The sequence below is a fragment of the Melospiza melodia genome, chromosome 6 (genome assembly GCF_035770615.1).
Source record: "Melospiza melodia melodia isolate bMelMel2 chromosome 6, bMelMel2.pri, whole genome shotgun sequence".
Lineage (NCBI taxonomy): Eukaryota > Metazoa > Chordata > Aves > Passeriformes > Passerellidae > Melospiza > Melospiza melodia.
Genome location: NC_086199.1, coordinates 58,816,070 through 58,834,641, shown reverse-complemented (window position 1 = coordinate 58,834,641; position 18,572 = coordinate 58,816,070). Strand labels below are relative to the sequence as shown.

The window sequence follows — 18,572 nt, the reverse complement described above, 5'->3', positions numbered from 1 at the left end:
AGCTTACAGAGAACATTTATTTATGCAGTCCTCAGGCACACAATGAGACTATTTCTTCACCATTTTTCTACTTTAATTGCCTAATTTGTCACTCTTGAGTTCCTGGAGCTCTGCACTTCAATGTATAGCAAAGAGTACTAGTATATTATCAAAATTCAGTAAAGTATTTGCAAGTGAAATAATTGCTCCAAAATCCCATTTTGACCAAGAGATTTTACATCACTGTACACAGACCCAACTAGATTCACTGAAAAGAGGAAAAGCTAATCATTGCAACATCTTATCACTGCAATTATAGCAAAGGCCAGCTTGTTTACCAAGCTGATAAAAAGGTGATAATGGCTTTTTCCAGTCTGATATATTTATAGATGTGTCACTGGGAAGAACAAGAATGTGGGGTTTTTTTAATTGAAAAAAATGCTTTTTTATTAAAGTAGGCAATTTTCTACATCTTTAGAAACGAGCATTGAATTGGCAAGTTCAAAGAGCATTGGATAAATAAATAATATTCCTGATGTCTTTAGTAATTAAGCACTGCAATTACTGCAGAAAGAGTACCACCCCCTTTCAGTTCACCTTTCAGATAAGTGTTTCATAAGAAATTACAGTCCTTGCTGCTTTCTTTTAAATAGTCTTTTAAACACTAAAATGGCTGTGCAATCTAATAAAAAAAAATACAGGGGGGAAGGCTTGCAAGGGTTTTTTTTGTTTCTTTTAATCTTGATTTGCCTAATCTGAATTGCTCAGTATCCAAGTTTGGGTTTTTTAAAGTGAGGTTTCTGTCATTAAAAGCCCAGTTCAAATTGCACTGATATTTTAATGCACTAGGTGGCATAATGATATTCATACTAGAGAAATTAAATCATTCACCAGCACCCAGATATTTTTGTTGGATAAAAGAAGCCACCTTTTCTGGCACACAAGAAGTCCTGTGATAACTTCTGTAATTAAAGGATTGCTAATACTTTTAACTCTCTTTTGTGTTCTTCAGAAGAATACTTCAAATTTTGAAAGAAAAAACTATTCATATTTAAAGATGATTTAAGAATCGAAAGCTCTTGAAGGGGTTAAACCTTTTAAACCCTGCTCCAATCCTGATTGTGATCAAGTTTACTCTGAACAATTTTATTTGTGGCCAACTTTAAAGCAGATCAAAAAAACATGAACATGAGAGTGTTCACTTTTTCTGGCACTCCTGTTCCATCAGCTTTGATATTAAACACGTGTTGATGCTGCCAGGAATTGGACCTGGTGACTTGAATCAATCTTTTTCATTTCTACCTCTATTAACTCCACCATTATAATGGACATAATGAAAGACACTTTCAGACTGAGTCTGGTGTTAGTCTGAACCAGCATGATGTCAAAAAAAAATTAAGCCATCCTCATTTACTGTAAACTCAGAGACTTGCTTTTTGCTGCAGGTGTTCTGTCACAGTTTACTTGAATTCAGGGAAGTAAATTACAAGATATGTCAGTGTAAAGGGGCAGTGAAATCATTTATCATTAACTTCAAGAGGCCATTATTCAGCTGAGGAAGATGACTCTTTTATGAAATACAAAAGATGAGATCATGATTTAGTGACCAGAAGTGTTCATTTTCCAAAACATAGCAGTACATAGAGAATGTGAGAAAGAAAAGGAGCCTAAGAAGTTGATATAATTTTCTCTGGATAATGTTTTGATGTTGGCCATTGCAGTTAAAAGTGGCTTTTATGAAAGCTGCTGCTGATTAGCAGACACATTTTTGATTGACTAATGACTGTATCTGTCCCACTTCTTTCTTTGCAACTACAACTCTCACAAGCTGCAGCACTGCCACAAGCGGGAGCCCTATCAGACCACCAGGAAAGGATTTAAAGAGGTATAAAGCCTTCTGTATTTTAAGGATGATTTGAAACAGTAGAGTTTCTAAACACTTTAGAAACTCCAGAAAACATAATTTCCCTAGTTTTTCTTCTCCTTTTTTGATGCAGTTGCTAACATGTTTACCTGTTTTACAAAATTATCCCCACTTATAAAGCAAATTTGTTCAAAGTTTATAGGATAATGCTATTGCTGAGATTAATTTTTTGAAGACTGAAGATGTGTTCAGCACAGAAAAGGTGTGTATAGTATGGAACACCAGTATTAAACACCACCAAATCAATTTCTGCAAGAGATTAAAGACAGGGCTTCTCTATTTTATGACAGAGTCAGTAAGGAACCCTGAAGCTCCTACCTTTTCCAGCTGGTGCATCCCTTCCTCTACACAGCAAATTGATGCCAGCGTTCTCAGGGTCTGGGGATAAAGGCACCTGAAACAATCCTGGCGACAGATCTTGAAGAGAACAACAACACCTCCTTCCTGCAGGGGAAAAACAGCCATCAGGACAGTAGGACTAAAGGTTCCCCTGGTATTTAACCAAGATTGGGATGGGGAGCAGATTCCTTTAGTAGTTCATTCAAAACAGCCATCAGAATAACACCAACAAAGAGGGTGTTAAACTCTCACAGAGAACTCAAGTGGATTAATGCTTGTACACTAAGTGATGAAAAAGTAATACAACCTCAGCAGGAGGTGTGCTTAAGTGATTGACTCCTACCAGTTACAAGCTCCATTTAAATTAAACCTGACATTTCTGCAAAAATTACAAAGAACCATCAATAGGTGGCAATTAGAGTAACATTTAACTGACCCTTCAGCCATGTTATTAGTATAAAACAGGTCTTTGTTACCATATATTTCCTGTTCCTCTACATTTCTGAGCTCCACACAAAATTTGGTTAATGCTAGAATTATGAACAGGAAGATCATATGTTTGAAGAGGTACTGAAAAGCAGGTGGAAAGAGCTGTCAAGTTCTAAACAGATACAATCCAAATCTTCATGCTCTAACAAATAAAATCTGCATCCCTAAAAGTTTTTCTTTAAGTACTATAGTGGCAAAGACTTGAGTACATATTGCAGTAGCTATCCCTAATTAATTTCCAACACAACTTGTAAATGCAAGTTTTAGCAAATGTCATTTAACAAATATAAATATTTAAATAAATGCCAACAATGTTGCACTTCGTGTGGTGGGGTTCTTAAAATTATTTTTCATTTCAAAATGTTGTGCTATCAGGTAGACTACATATGTCTTTTATGATGTAGGATCAGACATTTGGTGAAGACAAAAGCATTTAAATTATCGATGACAGATGAAAGAGCTCAGTCTAAAGTGTTCAGATTACAGCAGTAAATTAAAAATAGTTCAAATCATGGGCCAAGTGAAAAGTACACCCATTTTGTAAGCCTGTTTCATTAGACTCTGTTTAAAAATATTTTTAGATTCACAGAAATAACCTATTTTTTCCTCAGCCATTTTCTCCTCACCATTATTTGAAAGCTCAACAGGTTATACTGACTTAAAACCCTGGGCTACAATTCAGCCTTCATTCATTTTCAGAATTCTATATTTTTGTACCAGTTTTGCTTGAATACAGTAGAGAATAATAGAGGAAGCAAAGCCCTCTGTTCAGTTTAACAAAAAATTTATACCAAGTCATATAGAATTAGACAAAATTAACTCTTCAACGTATTTTCCAGAAAGAAATTTCATATCATATCTTTGCACAAATATATGGAATTTCTGTGGCATCAGTGAAAACAATAGCCTCACTGAAATTTTTTAGGAGTAAAACTTATTTCTGGAAGACTAATACAGAAAGATATTTCTGAGCCTTTAAATTAAAAAAGAGACAGTACACTAACAAAAAAGTTTCAGTCATACTTTTCCTTCCACAAAAGGTTACTGATATTTCACACAAGCAGTAATTAAATTATCTATTAAAAATATAAGGAAAAATATTTGAAAAATATGTCAGTCCTAAGCCAAAGGTAACAGTTTTGTTGGAATCTTTGCTTAAATTTCATTATCAATTTGAATTTTCCCACAGTTCAATTGAATCAGGGATGATCTGACTCTCTGCTTCGGCCATAATAAGCAGAAGTTTGTGGATAAATCTAGTAATGATCAAGTGATGTTGGCACATTGCTTTAAGCCTTTTCTATGCCAAATGGGTGCCCTGATTTTGCCTTTGATGGACAGGAAGTGATTTATCACTGCATTTGTCAGGAGGAGATCTGTACTCTTTATTTTGTGCCCCATGTGCCATCACTAAGCTGTAAAATATTGACCATGAGTAATGAACTGAGAGATGTGTAAGTGAAATATTGGATGGGTGGCAAATACTGAGCCTGATTCCATGGCTTGTCAAAACCAGTCCCTTCATTGGGATCAGAGCATTTCTCAGAATTTATTCACCTTTTTCAAGATTCATCCCCTGTATCTTTTGCAATGATGCCAAACCATTCCATCTGACAGAGACATAGACAAACTGGTCCAGTAGGTAAACATTCAGAGGAAGAGAGGGACACTTGCTTTAACATGTGATGAACTACTTCTCTCCTATATTGTATTAACAGGAATTCAACTTTGTGGGAGGCTTTTCAGAAGGGCTACTTTTAGGTAATGAAATCACCTGAAATACAATCACCAAAACTATGTGGATTGAGTGAATAAAGAGGGGAAGCAAAAAGACAGCTAATTCTAAGGTGGAATATTTTGTGGTTTCAGCCTGAAATGACAACAGGTGCAGTAAATACCCATCAAGGCTTTGACATTTATAATTATCTGACAGATGACCTCCAAAGAGATCTTCATAGTAAACAGTTGCTAGAAAAGGAACTGGCATATAAAGAAGGTAAGGAAAGATGCATTAGAAGCTTCTCAGAGCAAATGATCAGCTGTACAGACATAAGGAATTCCAATAGTCAAGTATTCTCCAGGGGGGCTGTTATGAGGTATGAATATCTTCATTTTTGTTTCTTTCTCTTTTACAAGCCTATTATCACAGCCCTCCGTTCAGTACAGTTGGAATTGGACTCTATCATCAGTAAAATGTTTCTGAGTTTTTTTAATATTTTCTTTATCACTCCATGACCTATTTATTGTAACTTGTAAACAGATTTTTACAAATCCTTCTGCTTGTTACAAATCCAAATCTATTTATACCCATTTGCTCCAAGTAATGCTAATTTTCTTATCTTGTCCATGCTACTACTCATTTTTGTTAGAGACCTTAGGTTTGGTGTCTCTGACAGCTAGTGAGAACTACTACTGGCTGCCAGGGTGAGTCAGCAACATGAGTTTTTCACAGCAGATTGCAAAGTTACATGCTAAAAAAGAAAGTGTCAAAGAATGCCTGTAGGTGGAATAAAATTATGGGTGATGCTTCATCATAGAGCATTTTATTTTTTTTAATTTCTGTAAAATATTAGCAGGGGATGGGGGAGAAGGAGAGAAATGACTGAAACCTTTACCAAACTGTAAAATGAGAGACCAGCTCCTGTAATATTGCAGCTTTACAACACTATCTTGGTTCTTTTTTTTTTTGCATCTCCAGGATTGGTGTGCTTTAGGGTTGTACCTTATAGCTTGGGACTGGAAAAAACCTAACAGCAGTGTTCCACAAGATCACACTTTGTCATGGAGAGTAAGACTTCAAGGTTACATGGAAAAATTTTTGAACTTCGCTTTCACGGTAAACAAATAATCACTGGCTAGTTTTTATCAAGGATACTATGGCAGTTCTTGAGGGAAATATGGATTCAATAGAAGCTTTTGAGATCTTTGCATAATTTCAATCCTTTTTCACCCTCATAATGATTGAGAACTATTTCAAATTTTGTTGTTTTGGTTGTTTATTTTTTGTTTGGAAATCACCCTGAATTTTTACTGTCACAGCTAACCATTCATGTCATAGCTAACTTGAGCCAGTACCCCTCTCTCCCTTTCTGCTTCAGAGATTGTGAAACCTGCCACAAGCGAAACTTGAATGACAGCACAAGCAACATTTATGTGCTATTTGGTCAAAAACTGGAAACTCCAAAAAGCCTGCACACAATAAATAAAAGCATATTTTATTCACATTGGGAGCTTTTGGAAAGGTGCAAGTTAACCTCCAAAGCAAGCAAAGCTCAGTGCTGTTAAGTTTCTTTGTCTGAACAGAGCTCTTTTACCCATTTGAAATTGTGGTCTGTTAGAGTTCCTCTGCCCCCTTGGTCACTGATGCAGGGAACTGAGGCCGTGCAGAGGGGGAAGGATAATGGTCAGCCTGGACAAATGCATTTCCCAGTGCACAGGGCAGGCAGAGGCACAGCACAGGGGATGCAATCACCACTGTAATTTGTAGCCAAACTCCACTTAGGGTTCTTTGCATAGGGGGATGCATTTCCTCTGTTGTAAACCTGTGGCACACCCAAATTTTAGCAATATATTAGCTTAGTGATTTATGAAAGGTCAGACTTCACTTCTGCTAAGTTAAACTCTTATGGAAGCCATGAAATTACAAAAAGCCCAAGACCAATTTCCTTTACTTTGTTAATTCTGCACTACCTCAATATTCAGCATTTTAACATTGTTTTTGGGTACCACTGAGTGGAGCTCAAATACCAATTTAGAAAAAACTAAACCTCTCAAGCTGTTGACAGAATCCACTACAGGTTTCCAAGTCTGACTTGTTCTCAGCCTTCAGAACAGAGTACCTTTTATGGCATAAATATCCATCTAAGGGTACATCAGAAGCAATTAAATGCTGCTGTCTAACCCTGCCCCTGAGTGGGACAAGGAACTGGCACAGCAGTAGCTGGGGGAGGGAGGTTTTCCTCTTTTTGCATGCCCTGTGGTTGTGATTATCCTATCCTCAACAGGACACCATGTCCCACCATTCTCACTTCTTCAAGATCCAAGTGTCCTCAAAGGTGCAAACTCTGCAGGGATTTCCAGTATCATGGATCTTGACAGAATGACTCATTTATACCAAAAGTTAGCACCAGCTACTCAGCAAATGAGAACACACACTGACAGAAGGAACTGCCATGATGGATCTTTTACAAAAGAATAATAATTAATGCAAAGTAGTAAAAAATTTACATCTTTAGTAATATCTTCAGCCTCCCCTACACACAGCTGAGGAGGTCTTGCTGTTTCTCTGCACAGTCTGACACAGTCCATTGTAAAGTTTCTCTCCATTTCCATGGCTGGTAGTTAAAAAGTACTGTCAAGAGAGACACTACAAAAGTTCCCAAAACTATGGAGTGATAATACCTCAGATGGCACAACGAAAACTGCCTTTGAAGCAATACTAAGAAGCCTGTTGGAGCTGACCATCCTATTGAAGCTGCTTGAACAGGTATTGAGCATTACTAAATTAAAAATTGGGGGGGATGTGGCCCTCTTGAGAAAAAACCCTCTAATGCAATAGTTGGGGTGGTAAACTCTGTAGAGTATGACTTGCAAAAGCACCACAAGAAGAGAAAAATGCAGTTTTTCTGAATAAATTTTGCTTCTCTTTAGTGGAATGAGTTTCTTGTTTTGCCAGTGTGCTTTGGATACTCCATGGATCCCTTACCTTGGCTATGATGCGGCAGAGGCGAGCCCCTTCCTGGGCAAGGCTGAACAAACTGCTGATGGCCGACTCTGTCACGTACAGGCTGCCAGAGAGCTCTATCTGCCTCAGCAGGTTCTGGGGGGTACAGGACAAAAAAGTGGGGCAGTCAGACTGACAACGCACATTCCTCATTGCATTTGAGTAGATGGAACCAAGGACAAGGATATTTAAAAATAAATATTAACAGAGCAAGAAAATGGGTATGTGCGTAAGAACAAGCCGTATGGAACTCTCCAGCTATTTGGTACATATTAATAATATTTAGTTATTGTATTTGATTCTGGGATTGAATCAGAATTTTCAGAAGGCAACTTAATTTAGTTTGTGTAGAAGCTGAATCATATGGTGATACAAGATTTCGACTTTATTTATAAGAAATATTGCTACACCCTGTCTTACACTACTTTCTAAGGGTCTGCTTTCATTACTACTCTCAGTCAAAACATCGCTGACAAATAGACATTCTTATAAAGAAATATAGTCTATTTCTCCAATGTTAAAAAAATTAAATATTTTTTAATCTTTGGAAAAAATTGTCTTGCTTTTGCATTTGTGTCAATGCAGCTTTAGAGAAGCACAGCTGTGAAAAGAACATGAAGTCCATTTCATTTTCTGTTTCTGAAAAAAGACATAGAATCGCTAGAGTAATTTAATTCTATTTCCTAGGAGGAGGAAGGTAAGCATTTTTGTATTTAATCCAACTTTGAAAGAAATGCAAGGAAGTATCCCATGTTTTACAGTGTTATTTATACAAAACTCAATTACCTTGCCTTTAAGAGGCTCTGTTCTTCCACCTTTAGCATTAGAAAAATGCTCCATAATAATGCATTAGAAAAATGCTCCATAAAAGACATAGCTTAAGAGTTCAAAATTTGATATGAACCTATCCTGAATTTAATCCTGATACACTGATTAGAAAAAAGGCTCTTTACACAATTTAAGCTGAAATCTCTCACACAGACACTGAGTCTGCTTCAGAGCAGCAAACAATCCCCAGACACTGAGGTTTTATGACAGAAGTGGGCACACAGCCTGACTGAATGGCTCAGAAAACTGTTCATAAAAAAATTTTATTAATGAGTTGTATATCCTTCAGTCACACAAATACACATAAAATGAGGTGGCATCAATAATTCCACTCCCTTTAAAGAAGAAAGGAGAAGGATTTCAGGTGTGTCAGTAGGCGCCAAGATGCCCAAAGGCAGAAATATCAGCAGGGAATAACTTCTCTTCAGACTGAAATAATAAACATCTTAACAATGCTTACCTACTCACTGAATTTGAAATATGCAAAGTTATTTATACACTTAAACTCATACATTTCATGGAGTTCTCATAAATCCCAACCAAAGAGCATTTGGAGGTAGCTGGTTAGTTTGACTGTAATTCTGCAAATATATTTTGGATAGTCTCACCTCCTAGTAATAACCCTTTAAAACTTGAAGGGATTTTTCTGAAACCACCACAACTTCTTTTTTGCCATCTTAGCACATCAGAGTATGCTAGAGTTTAACCAATAGCATGCATTAATTTAGTTTTGTAATAAATGCTTTTTAACTATTTGTGTTCACTAAACTTCTCCTTTCTTCTTTTTCTGCTGCAACAACACAAAATTTCACCATAAAATCACCTCTAAAACATGGACAAGTTATTTCCGTAGAGTTATATTAGGGGAAGGGGAAGGGTCAAAATAGGTTGGCTAGACTTGCAAATTGCAATTATTTCAATAATGATCTAATGGGAAAAAAAATAATGCATTTGCAGCCTCAGAGTAATTACTCAGTGTATTTCACAGATTGAGAATCACAAAATGGGTAAGGCTGGAAGGGACAATCAGAAGTCATCATTTAGATGCTTTGAAAGAAAGAGACATCAGGAAAAACAAATAACATGGTGAGCCAAGAGATCATTTTGTTTGGGATTTCAGTTTATTGGAGAATTTGAGAATGTGAACACCTAAATCTCATTGCAACATATTTGAGTTCTTGATCATAAATTTGTTGAAAATTGAGAGCTGTAATTGTAATCCTCCTCTTAATCACAGAATTATAGAATGGCTTGAGTGAGAAGGGGCCCCTAAAATAATTTTGTTGCCATCTCTGCTATGAGCAGGGACCCCTTCCAATAGATCAGGTTTCTCAGACGCCCTATCCAACCTAGCCTTGGCTCCTTAATGGATTGTTGCCCTCAAGATCCAACAATTTTGGAAGATCTTTTTGGTTTGGAACTTTTTAAACTAAAAACTAACCTGTGCCTCTTGTGTTAAAACCAGCTCTATCAACTGGCCAAAATATTGGGCCACGGTCGTGAGTGTTTCGTTAACACAAGATTTCATGGACTTCAGTATCTCTTCATCTTCAGTCTGTAAGCACCTGAAAAGAAAGATATGAGAAAGGGATGAAGGAAAAAAAGACACAAAAGATGATTATCAGAGGTGAGCCCCCTGTTAATCACAGTATATAACTGGAATTCAGCTGTTCACAAGGATGTTTACTTTAATCAAAGCTTTGTCTACAGAGTAAATACACCATGAAAGGATAGACACTACTGAATAATTTTGAGATCCCAATTTACCTCACAGACTGCAGGCAAATTTTGCTGCAGATGCTGTGTATTTATACAGTGCAGCACTGCTCTTTGCCTCTTATGCTGATAGTTTCACTCTTGGATGCCTCCATTTCAACTGCTGCTGTGCATACCCACCCATTTTTCAAAATCAATATATCAGTTATTTTTGTTTCTTTACCTTCTTTGTCATAGTTTAATGATAGCAGGATAAGGATAAAGCAAGAAATGTGTGCCCTGATGAGTTAAACAGTATAATCAAAAATAAAATTTGGGCCTGTCTACAGAAAGATACATAAAGCACCTTTACAGAATTAGAACAGTTATCCTGTAGCCAGTGATGTTTGGCTGTAATTGAAGAAATTCGATAAAGATGGAAAAATTTAAACAATTCAAATGAAATAAATACTTCCTCACAGAAACACATTCATTTATATTGTCAAAACATCTTCCACTCAGGCAGGCCACTGTGATGGAAGATATAGTTTGGGTGATCAGCCTCTACCTGCACACAGGTTACATTTTCAGCTCTACCTGTCTGTCAGACACCTATATCTTTTTTGTCAAAAAAAGACAAGAAGGAAGAGGTCTGATTTAGGGCAGACACTTAGATTGGAGATCATTATTAAATCCATGTGTCTTATAGTAAAATATAAAACACAAATGTGAGCGCTGTGGGTTTGACACAAAGCAATACTGCTACAAAAAATGTTATTTCCTGATAATTAGATGGTGCTTTTTCCCTGATGATATCCCCAAAACAGAATGACTTGCACAATGTTTAAAGTAAACAAAAAAAGAGTGATTGAACTGTGCTGGAGGAAATGGGTAACTTATGTTAGAAAGCGGAAATAGCATGAGAAGAATTACAGAGAATTTATTTTTCAGCCTCAGCATCCCAGAGTGCAGGGAGATGAGTAAACCTACAACTACAATTTGAAGGAATGTGTATTTTTTTTGTTTGATTTACAATACATGTATATGTTCATACAGGAACACAAATCTCAAGCACAAGTCTCAAAATCCAAATTTTCACACCAGCTGAAATCCTGACTCCACAGAACTAGAAGGGAACTTTGTCACCAATACCTGTCACAGCCAGACTTTCTCCCGTGATGTCTAAAAGTCCTGAAAAATCCACTTGTGTGTAACTTTGTGTCTATATCAGACTCCTTGTGCAACAGCAGATACCATCTTCCATTAGAATGCAGTTTGGGTAAAAGCAACTCCCTTCATCCACCAGAGATTAACATTTAGAAAGCCTTGCAGAGTTGCAGCAGCCTAGTTCAAACAATTGAGGGGGTGCCTATGGCTTTGTGCTGCTCATTAGAAGTTCTACAACATAATAAACCAGCAAAATTAATATTTCAACAACAAAATTTAAGTTACCTTTCTGTGAATGCTGTAAATTCTGAACACTTGTCTATTAAGAGTTTTTCAAGCTGCAGAGAGAGCAAGAGAAAATGGTTTTAAAGTTAAATTCATACACACAATTGCTTTACAGAAATAAATAATCCTTGTTTGTTAATTGAAAACGCTCTCAAAAGATATTTCATATGAGCACCCTTCATCTACTTTTCTGAATAAAACTGGCAGAGATAAAACTGAGGTTTACAAAAAAAAAATAGCATTTTCCACATTTTAAATGCAAAGGAACTCACAGATGGGGTGTCAAAATACTGTAGTTCTGTAGTCCTCAAAAGCAAAACATTTTTCCATGTGATTTGTCAACATTATTAACATTCAGAATAGCCTTTGATAAAATAGGACCCAAAGTAAGTCAAGAAGACTTCCATTGCTGAAAAGGGATTGGAAAGTCTTAAACAAGGGCCCAGTACCAGTATGTAAGAATTTCTTACAGATTGTTTAAAGCAAGTTCTAATTATTACAATAGAATAAAAATTCAAAAAGTGAGAGAAACACATCAGGTAAGGCATCCTCTCACCTGGTGCATTTCCTCTGAAGAGCTCCTGGAGGAGGTGTTGTACTCGTTTATCATGGAGTGCACGTGGCAGTTGACTCTCACTGTCATGCTGTGGACCCTCTGCCACCTGTTCTTCTCCAGCTTCTGAGCAATCCTGGTCAGCTCAGTGCTGATGATCCAAGCTCTCTTCAGCAGGAGCTGCAAGTTATCACAAGTGCTGTACTGTGAGGAGAGGATGAGTTCATTTTGTTCATCCTTCTCAATGCTGATGGGCTTGGACTGGAGAATGCACATACATTCACAGTCTGTCATCAGCTTCAGGTCCTCCATCCATCGCTGAACAGAGTCCACCTGGATTAGGTGCATGCTGCAAGGCAGAGAAAGAGAGGGAAGAATAAGGTAAAGCAAAACAACCTTAGAACAACCACCAGCAGCACCATACAGCTGCACCAGCTCCTAGGCTGCAACTGATTGACCAAAGGCAAATAACTGAACAAGCAATTTGCTTGCAGTAACACAGTGACACATTTAGCTCTTTATCCCAAAAGCAAGTTCTGGATTTCTAATCACTTTTATGCCACATACACCACTATAAAATTATGTTTGAGAAATCAGTGGATATTAGAGATAAATAAAAAGAATTTTTGATAATTTTTTAAAGAAATTGTTTCTTGTACTTTCAGAGTTTTATATGGGAGAAGGAGCAGAGTTATGGGTGTGTTTGCTTGTTGTTTATGGGACTGTCAGGTTTTCTAGACACTTGGCCTATCAAGTGCTTAAAATAAAATTCTACCTTGCAGCACCTCTCCAAAGCCCTTCCAAACTTATGCAGCCAAAGCAAGATAGTGAACAATACTGCAGTATCTGTTCCATGTCATAATCCCTGCAACTAGAGCTGGATTCTACTCCCTGATCAGACCTTTCCCTTCCCCCTTATTTCTCACTGTTCCCTATACATTTTGCACACTGACTTCCAAAGCACATTTTTACAACAAATATGATGTGAACCAGCAAGGCTGAAAAGCTCCTTGACGAGTGTCCCCTGACACAAGGGCAGTGAGCCTGCATTTTGTGCCCTTGCACCCTCCAGCCAGTAAAATGTGGTACCTGAGGCAGAAGTTGCACTGATTCAGAGCCCATTTTTTGAGGGATCAAAAATTTCATAGTGTCTTGAGATGAAGATGCCTATTTTTTTTCTTATAAGGCACCCTAATAAAAATATCTTAATCCTCACCCCAACCATACTAAAATTTTCCAAAGAATTGAAAATAAAAGCTAAAGAAGAGATTAGATTAAGTAAAGGATGAGAAAATGGATTTAACTACTTTTTCAAACTTCTCTTGGTATCTTACAGTTAATATGATAGATTAGTCATAGTAGATTGTTGTCTACTTTCTGAATATATGTGCAGATTTTACGATACTATGCCAGAAAGGACAAAAAGAAAGTCCCTATTCTTTTAATTCAGATACTGATTTATTGCAACTCAGCAGTAACATTCTGTGCTGTTATATAAAGCCTTACTGCTAGAATAAAATCTGCAATCACATTAGCTAAGCTAAGGAAGACCAGGTGGAAGACTTTTTCAAATCTTGTGCTTCCATTTATACCATGAGCATCAGCTGAACTCCAGAAATTTCCTGCCAGATCACTCCAGTAATATTCCATAAATAAACAAAATGTATTCACATATACAGGAAAAGGAGGCTCACCTCAAGTATCATTTCATGTAAATTGACAGCAAACAAGATACAAGAGATCAGTTTCATTGATTCAATCTCCCTTTTCACAATATATGATGAAACTACTTTTAATTTTGAACTTTACAGGCTACTGCTATTTAAGGTCTTTATTTCACTCAGCTCTGAATATTGTGTAATTGCATTTCATGATCGATTGAGGCCCACTTTCTCTTTGCTATGTGTAGTCTCCTTATTGCCTTTTTGGATCTGAAGCAAGGTTTCCTAATAAACAAAAACAACAACTTTAGAAGTTTGAGACCATGATTTATAACAATGTGCATAGTTTGCATGCAGAACAGGATAAACTCATTTGACACAGAGTAATATATCTTTCATTTCCAAAGTGCACTGTGATGATTAATTAAATTTCTGTTTAGTAAGTAGAAATAAACTTCTACATTATAAATTCACATGGACAAAAAATTAGAATAGAAAGTTAGTGGAAAAAAAACCAAACAAAAAAAAAAAAAAACAAAAAAACAACAAGAAAAAAAAAAGTAATTCATATTTCCTTTAGTCCCAAAAAGCAGCCATTCTTCACTCTAAGGAGAAGAAAAAGAGGAAATAAGATTTGCAGAATGAAAAACAAAAAAAAGCATGGATGTTAAAGAAACTCTCCTTGTTTGCTTCTGTTCCTACTAATTGCCACAAGTATAACTGTAGAATGTAGAGTATTTTTTAAATTGAAACTTAATATTCCTTAACTGACAAGGGCAGAAAATTATACCATTCATCTCCTTCTAAAGGACCATAGAAAACTCTCCCTGCTTACTGTTAGCTTTTCTGACACATTGTCCTTTAAATTAGACACACATCATTATCACTCAAATGAAATACATAAATTATTCACCTTCATCCAAATCTCACTGTATGTAGAGAAAATCATCTTAGGCATTCTGCAGATGAATTTGTATATTCATTTTTACATATTAAAATGAAGAAAACAAAAAAGTGTGATCATCCCTAATTAGCTGTTAAGAATCATATTCCAGATGGCATTTACAGAGCTCAAAAAACAAGCTGGAAATTTCCATTTTGTCTCCCCATTACTGAAAAGAAAAACCTACGCCTACAAAATAAAAACAACCATAATGGTTCAGACAAAAAAAAAACAAATAAACCCTGTTTAGCCCATTATCCTGGTCCCAACACGCCCATTAGGAGATGCATAAGGAAAGATTATAAGAAGTGTGGCAAGAGCTGAGCAACCCCTCCTTCCCATCTTCTGGCAATTAGTGGTTTAGGAACTTCCTCAGCCAGAAGTTGTGTCTGAGTAGGATGTTTTTACAATTCATGAAACAAAAGTCGCCATTAATCCCTTTTTGAACTCAGTTAAACTTTTGGCCTTTGCAACATCTAGTGGCAGTGTCTCACATTGTTTATTTTTTTGTATGAAAAAGTGTTTCTTATTGTTTATTTTAAACTTGCTACCAGGAGATATGAACCCAAACACTTTAGGTGCTATATTCTAAGAGATAGTGTAAATGAAATGCTGGTTCTGTATTCACCCTCTTCATGCAATTCATTATTTTCTTTGCTCTACCCCATCTTCTCTAGGTTATTTAATTTCCATGGTATAGAAACTCAGTCTATCTAGTCTGTCCCCCTATAAGACAGTATTCCAGCCCTCTGATCATTCCTTACTCTTCCCACTTTTTCCCAGTTTCCCTATGTCCAAAGATGTAATGGGGAAAACAGAACACAATATACAAGATTCAGGTAAATTTATGCATTTGAAACACATTTTCTTTAAAATCCCCATTTTCCAACAATTCTTAAAATATTTTTTTACTAAAGTGTTTTTCAAAGAGCTGTTTCATCTTTACATTTCTGAAAATACGCTTATTTTGATTTCAGAATCTTTTTCACATGTGATAATAAATAATGTATTCACTATACATGTGAAGAAAAAAATTGTGCTTCAGTTCCCTTTACCTCCTCACATGTACTACTTTATGTTCATTAGCTGATTTCTTCTATTTTACAGTTTCATATTGTCCTACTTTTATAGCTATTTTTGCAGATATTAAATACATTGAACAAGATTTCCTCAACCATAAGAGACCTTACTTGTGTGATTTCTCTAATTTAGCAAAAGTATCTCGTTAACTGGCTAAGACCCTGATTTTTATAGAATCATAGAATTATTTAGGTTGGAAAAGACTTCTAACACCATCAGGCCCTACCATTAACCCAGCACAGCCAGGTCCATCACTAAATCCTGTCTTTAAGTACCATTTCCACACAGCCTTTAAACACCTCCAAGGATAGTGACACAAGCACTTCCATGGGGAGTCTACTCCAGTGCTTGACAACACTTCCTGTGAAGAAATTTTCCCTAATTTTCAATCTAAACCTCTCCTGGGTTACTCTGGGGACATTTCTTCTTGTCCTATCACAGGTTGTTTGGGAGAAGAGATCAGCCCCCACCTTGCTCCATCCTTCTTTCAGGCAATAATAAAAAGAGATCTGTTAATCCTGAGCCTCCTTCTCTCCAGGCTGAACACCCCGAGCTCCCTCAGCTGCTCCTCACAGGACTTGTGCTCCAGACCCTTCCCCAGCTCTGTTCCCCTTCTCTGGACTCTCTCCAGCCCCTCAATGTCTGTCTTGCAGTGAGGAGCACTGCACTCAAGCACTGCAGAGCTGGACACAGCACTCGAGGTGTGGCATCACCAGTGCCCAGCACAGGGTGCTGCCACACACAATGTTCATCCAAGCTATGAACTGCCAGTTTCTCCAGCTTAATGCTGTGGGAAACAATCTCAAGGTCTTGCCTGCAGTCCAGGCAGACAGACAACAGCTACAGCCTTTCCCTCATCCTCTAAGTGAGTCACCTTGTCAGAGGAGGTCAGGTTGGTCAAGCAGGACCTGCCTTTTCTGAAGCCTTGTCGGATCCCCTGGTTTTCCAGACGTGCTTCACAATGGTGCCCAGGATGACCTCTCCATGGCCTTCCCTGGCTCTGAGGCGAGGCTGACAGGCCTGTAGCTCCCTGGATGCACCTTGTGGCTCTTCTGGAATACAGGTGTCACACTGGCTAAAAGCAGTCACCCGGCACTTCTCTATACAGAGAGGTATGCTGGTAAATGATGGAAAGTTGCCCACTGAGCACTTCTACCAGGACCCTCAGCATCCTTTGGTAGAGCCCATCCATCCTGTAGACTTTTGTCATCATTTCCCCTTGGAATATGGAGGCTTCATTCTGTTTCCTGCCCATCTTCCATCTCAGGGGGCTGAGAAGCTGCAGAACAGTTGCTCTTACTATGAAAGACTGAAGCAAGAAGTCATTGGATGCTGTGAGCCTTTTCTCATCCTCTGTCACCATATTTTCCCTCCACATCCAATAAAGGAGGAGGTCCTCCTCCCTTTTGTTGCCTACATATTTATGGAAACATTCTCTTATTGTTTTTTACAGAAATAGCCAGATTAATTCTGTTTTTCTAATTTTCTGCCTGCATAACCCCATGGCATCCTTGTAGCTCACACAAGTGGCCCTCCCTTTTCTCCAAAGGTGATAAACTTGCCTTTTTTTTCCTGAATTCCAGCCAAGGCTCTCTGTTCAGCCAGGCCAGACTTCTTCCCTGCCGGCTCATCTTTTGGCAGCACATGGGTCCAGCCTGCTCCTGTGCCTTTAGGATTTCCTTCTTGAAAGGGAGATGTATAGATGCATTGATGGATAGTAGCTACCCACTATTAAAATTACTGAATTTTGTATGCTGTGGCATATTGACAAAAAAAGCAATTTTTCTAGACTCTACATTGTAAAGGCAGCATTTAATATAAAAACAGTTGTAAAAATAATTCAGTGCAAAAAGAAAATTCAAGAGAAAGTCTCCAACATTCCTTAAAAGTCATTCTGTTTTAATTGAGGTTGTAAAGTATTTGACACAGTTTTCAAGAGCACTCAACTGAACTTGACTAAGAAGCAATTTGAATACTCTGAATTCTAGTGTGCTTTCCAAAAAACAGTCTTTAAAAAATTGTGTCATTTGGAAAAAATCCTCTGGTGTCACTGGCTGAGGCCATCTTAGAGCAACAGCCCATTAGAAGTGTGTTAGTTCAAAAGATGTTTGGACCTTGTTTAATATAGATGTTTCTGCACTACATAACACATTGCAGATAAATTTCTTCCTGGGTAAAGACATTAAAAAAATACTCCTATTTCATATATCTAAGAAGAGACATATGATATTTAAAGTTCTCTTACCAGCATTTCTCTTCTCCCTCCTCCCTTTTTTTTTTTTTGCTATTTTCTATCATCTCTTAAGTAGTTTGTTAACTAACAAATCAGAATTTTTAGGACAGACAAGGTGGATTAATATCAAAATGATTGATCTCTCTCATGTTGGTGTTACATGAATACAAAAGTCAAGAGTTAATGACTAGATCATTTGTTTAAAATTTCCATCTTGAAGCTCTTTACCACCATTTTACTGGCAGCACACACACTTCTGTTTTAAATTGCAAATGTTATCATGAAAAAGAGTTATACCTCCAATTTAGCACTGAGTTTCACTAAGTGCAAAAGTTTCATGTTTTATAACATTGTGTCGAAGTCGGAGCTGATCAATTCATGTGAATAATTCCAGTGGTCGTATTTATAAAGTGTAGAGACTTCTGCTCAGTCAAATTATGTTTCCAAGGCTTCTTAGCCTTTTTATCCATTTTCACCTAATATGACAGATTTATTACCAATCCTAATGATAGCATTTAGTACTGCTTCCAGATAAGCCTATGGTGAAAGTCAATTCCAAATCTTACAACTGTGTGCAAATTTATTGTTCTAATTAGTGGTAGGTAATTAATTGGCAACAAACAACTTACTGAATGAATTTCACCCTCTCTTTGAACATAAATAATCTCTAATT

The 18,572-nt window shown here is 37.1% G+C and overlaps 1 protein-coding gene across 3 annotated transcripts in view; it reads right to left on the bottom strand.

The window, feature by feature from the left end:
- INSC (INSC spindle orientation adaptor protein) overlaps window positions 1-18,572 on the bottom strand; it is a 127,356-nt gene that overhangs the window by 45,478 nt on the left and 63,306 nt on the right. For all 3 annotated transcript variants that reach the window (XM_063159464.1, XM_063159465.1, XM_063159466.1), the window contains 5 exons: window positions 11,986-12,331; window positions 11,430-11,482; window positions 9,724-9,847; window positions 7,437-7,550; window positions 2,222-2,347 (listed from right to left, as the gene is read on the bottom strand). In XM_063159464.1, the coding sequence (XP_063015534.1) occupies window positions 2,222-2,347; window positions 7,437-7,550; window positions 9,724-9,847; window positions 11,430-11,482; window positions 11,986-12,331 (763 nt within the window). The remainder of the gene's footprint in view (window positions 1-2,221; window positions 2,348-7,436; window positions 7,551-9,723; window positions 9,848-11,429; window positions 11,483-11,985; window positions 12,332-18,572) is intronic.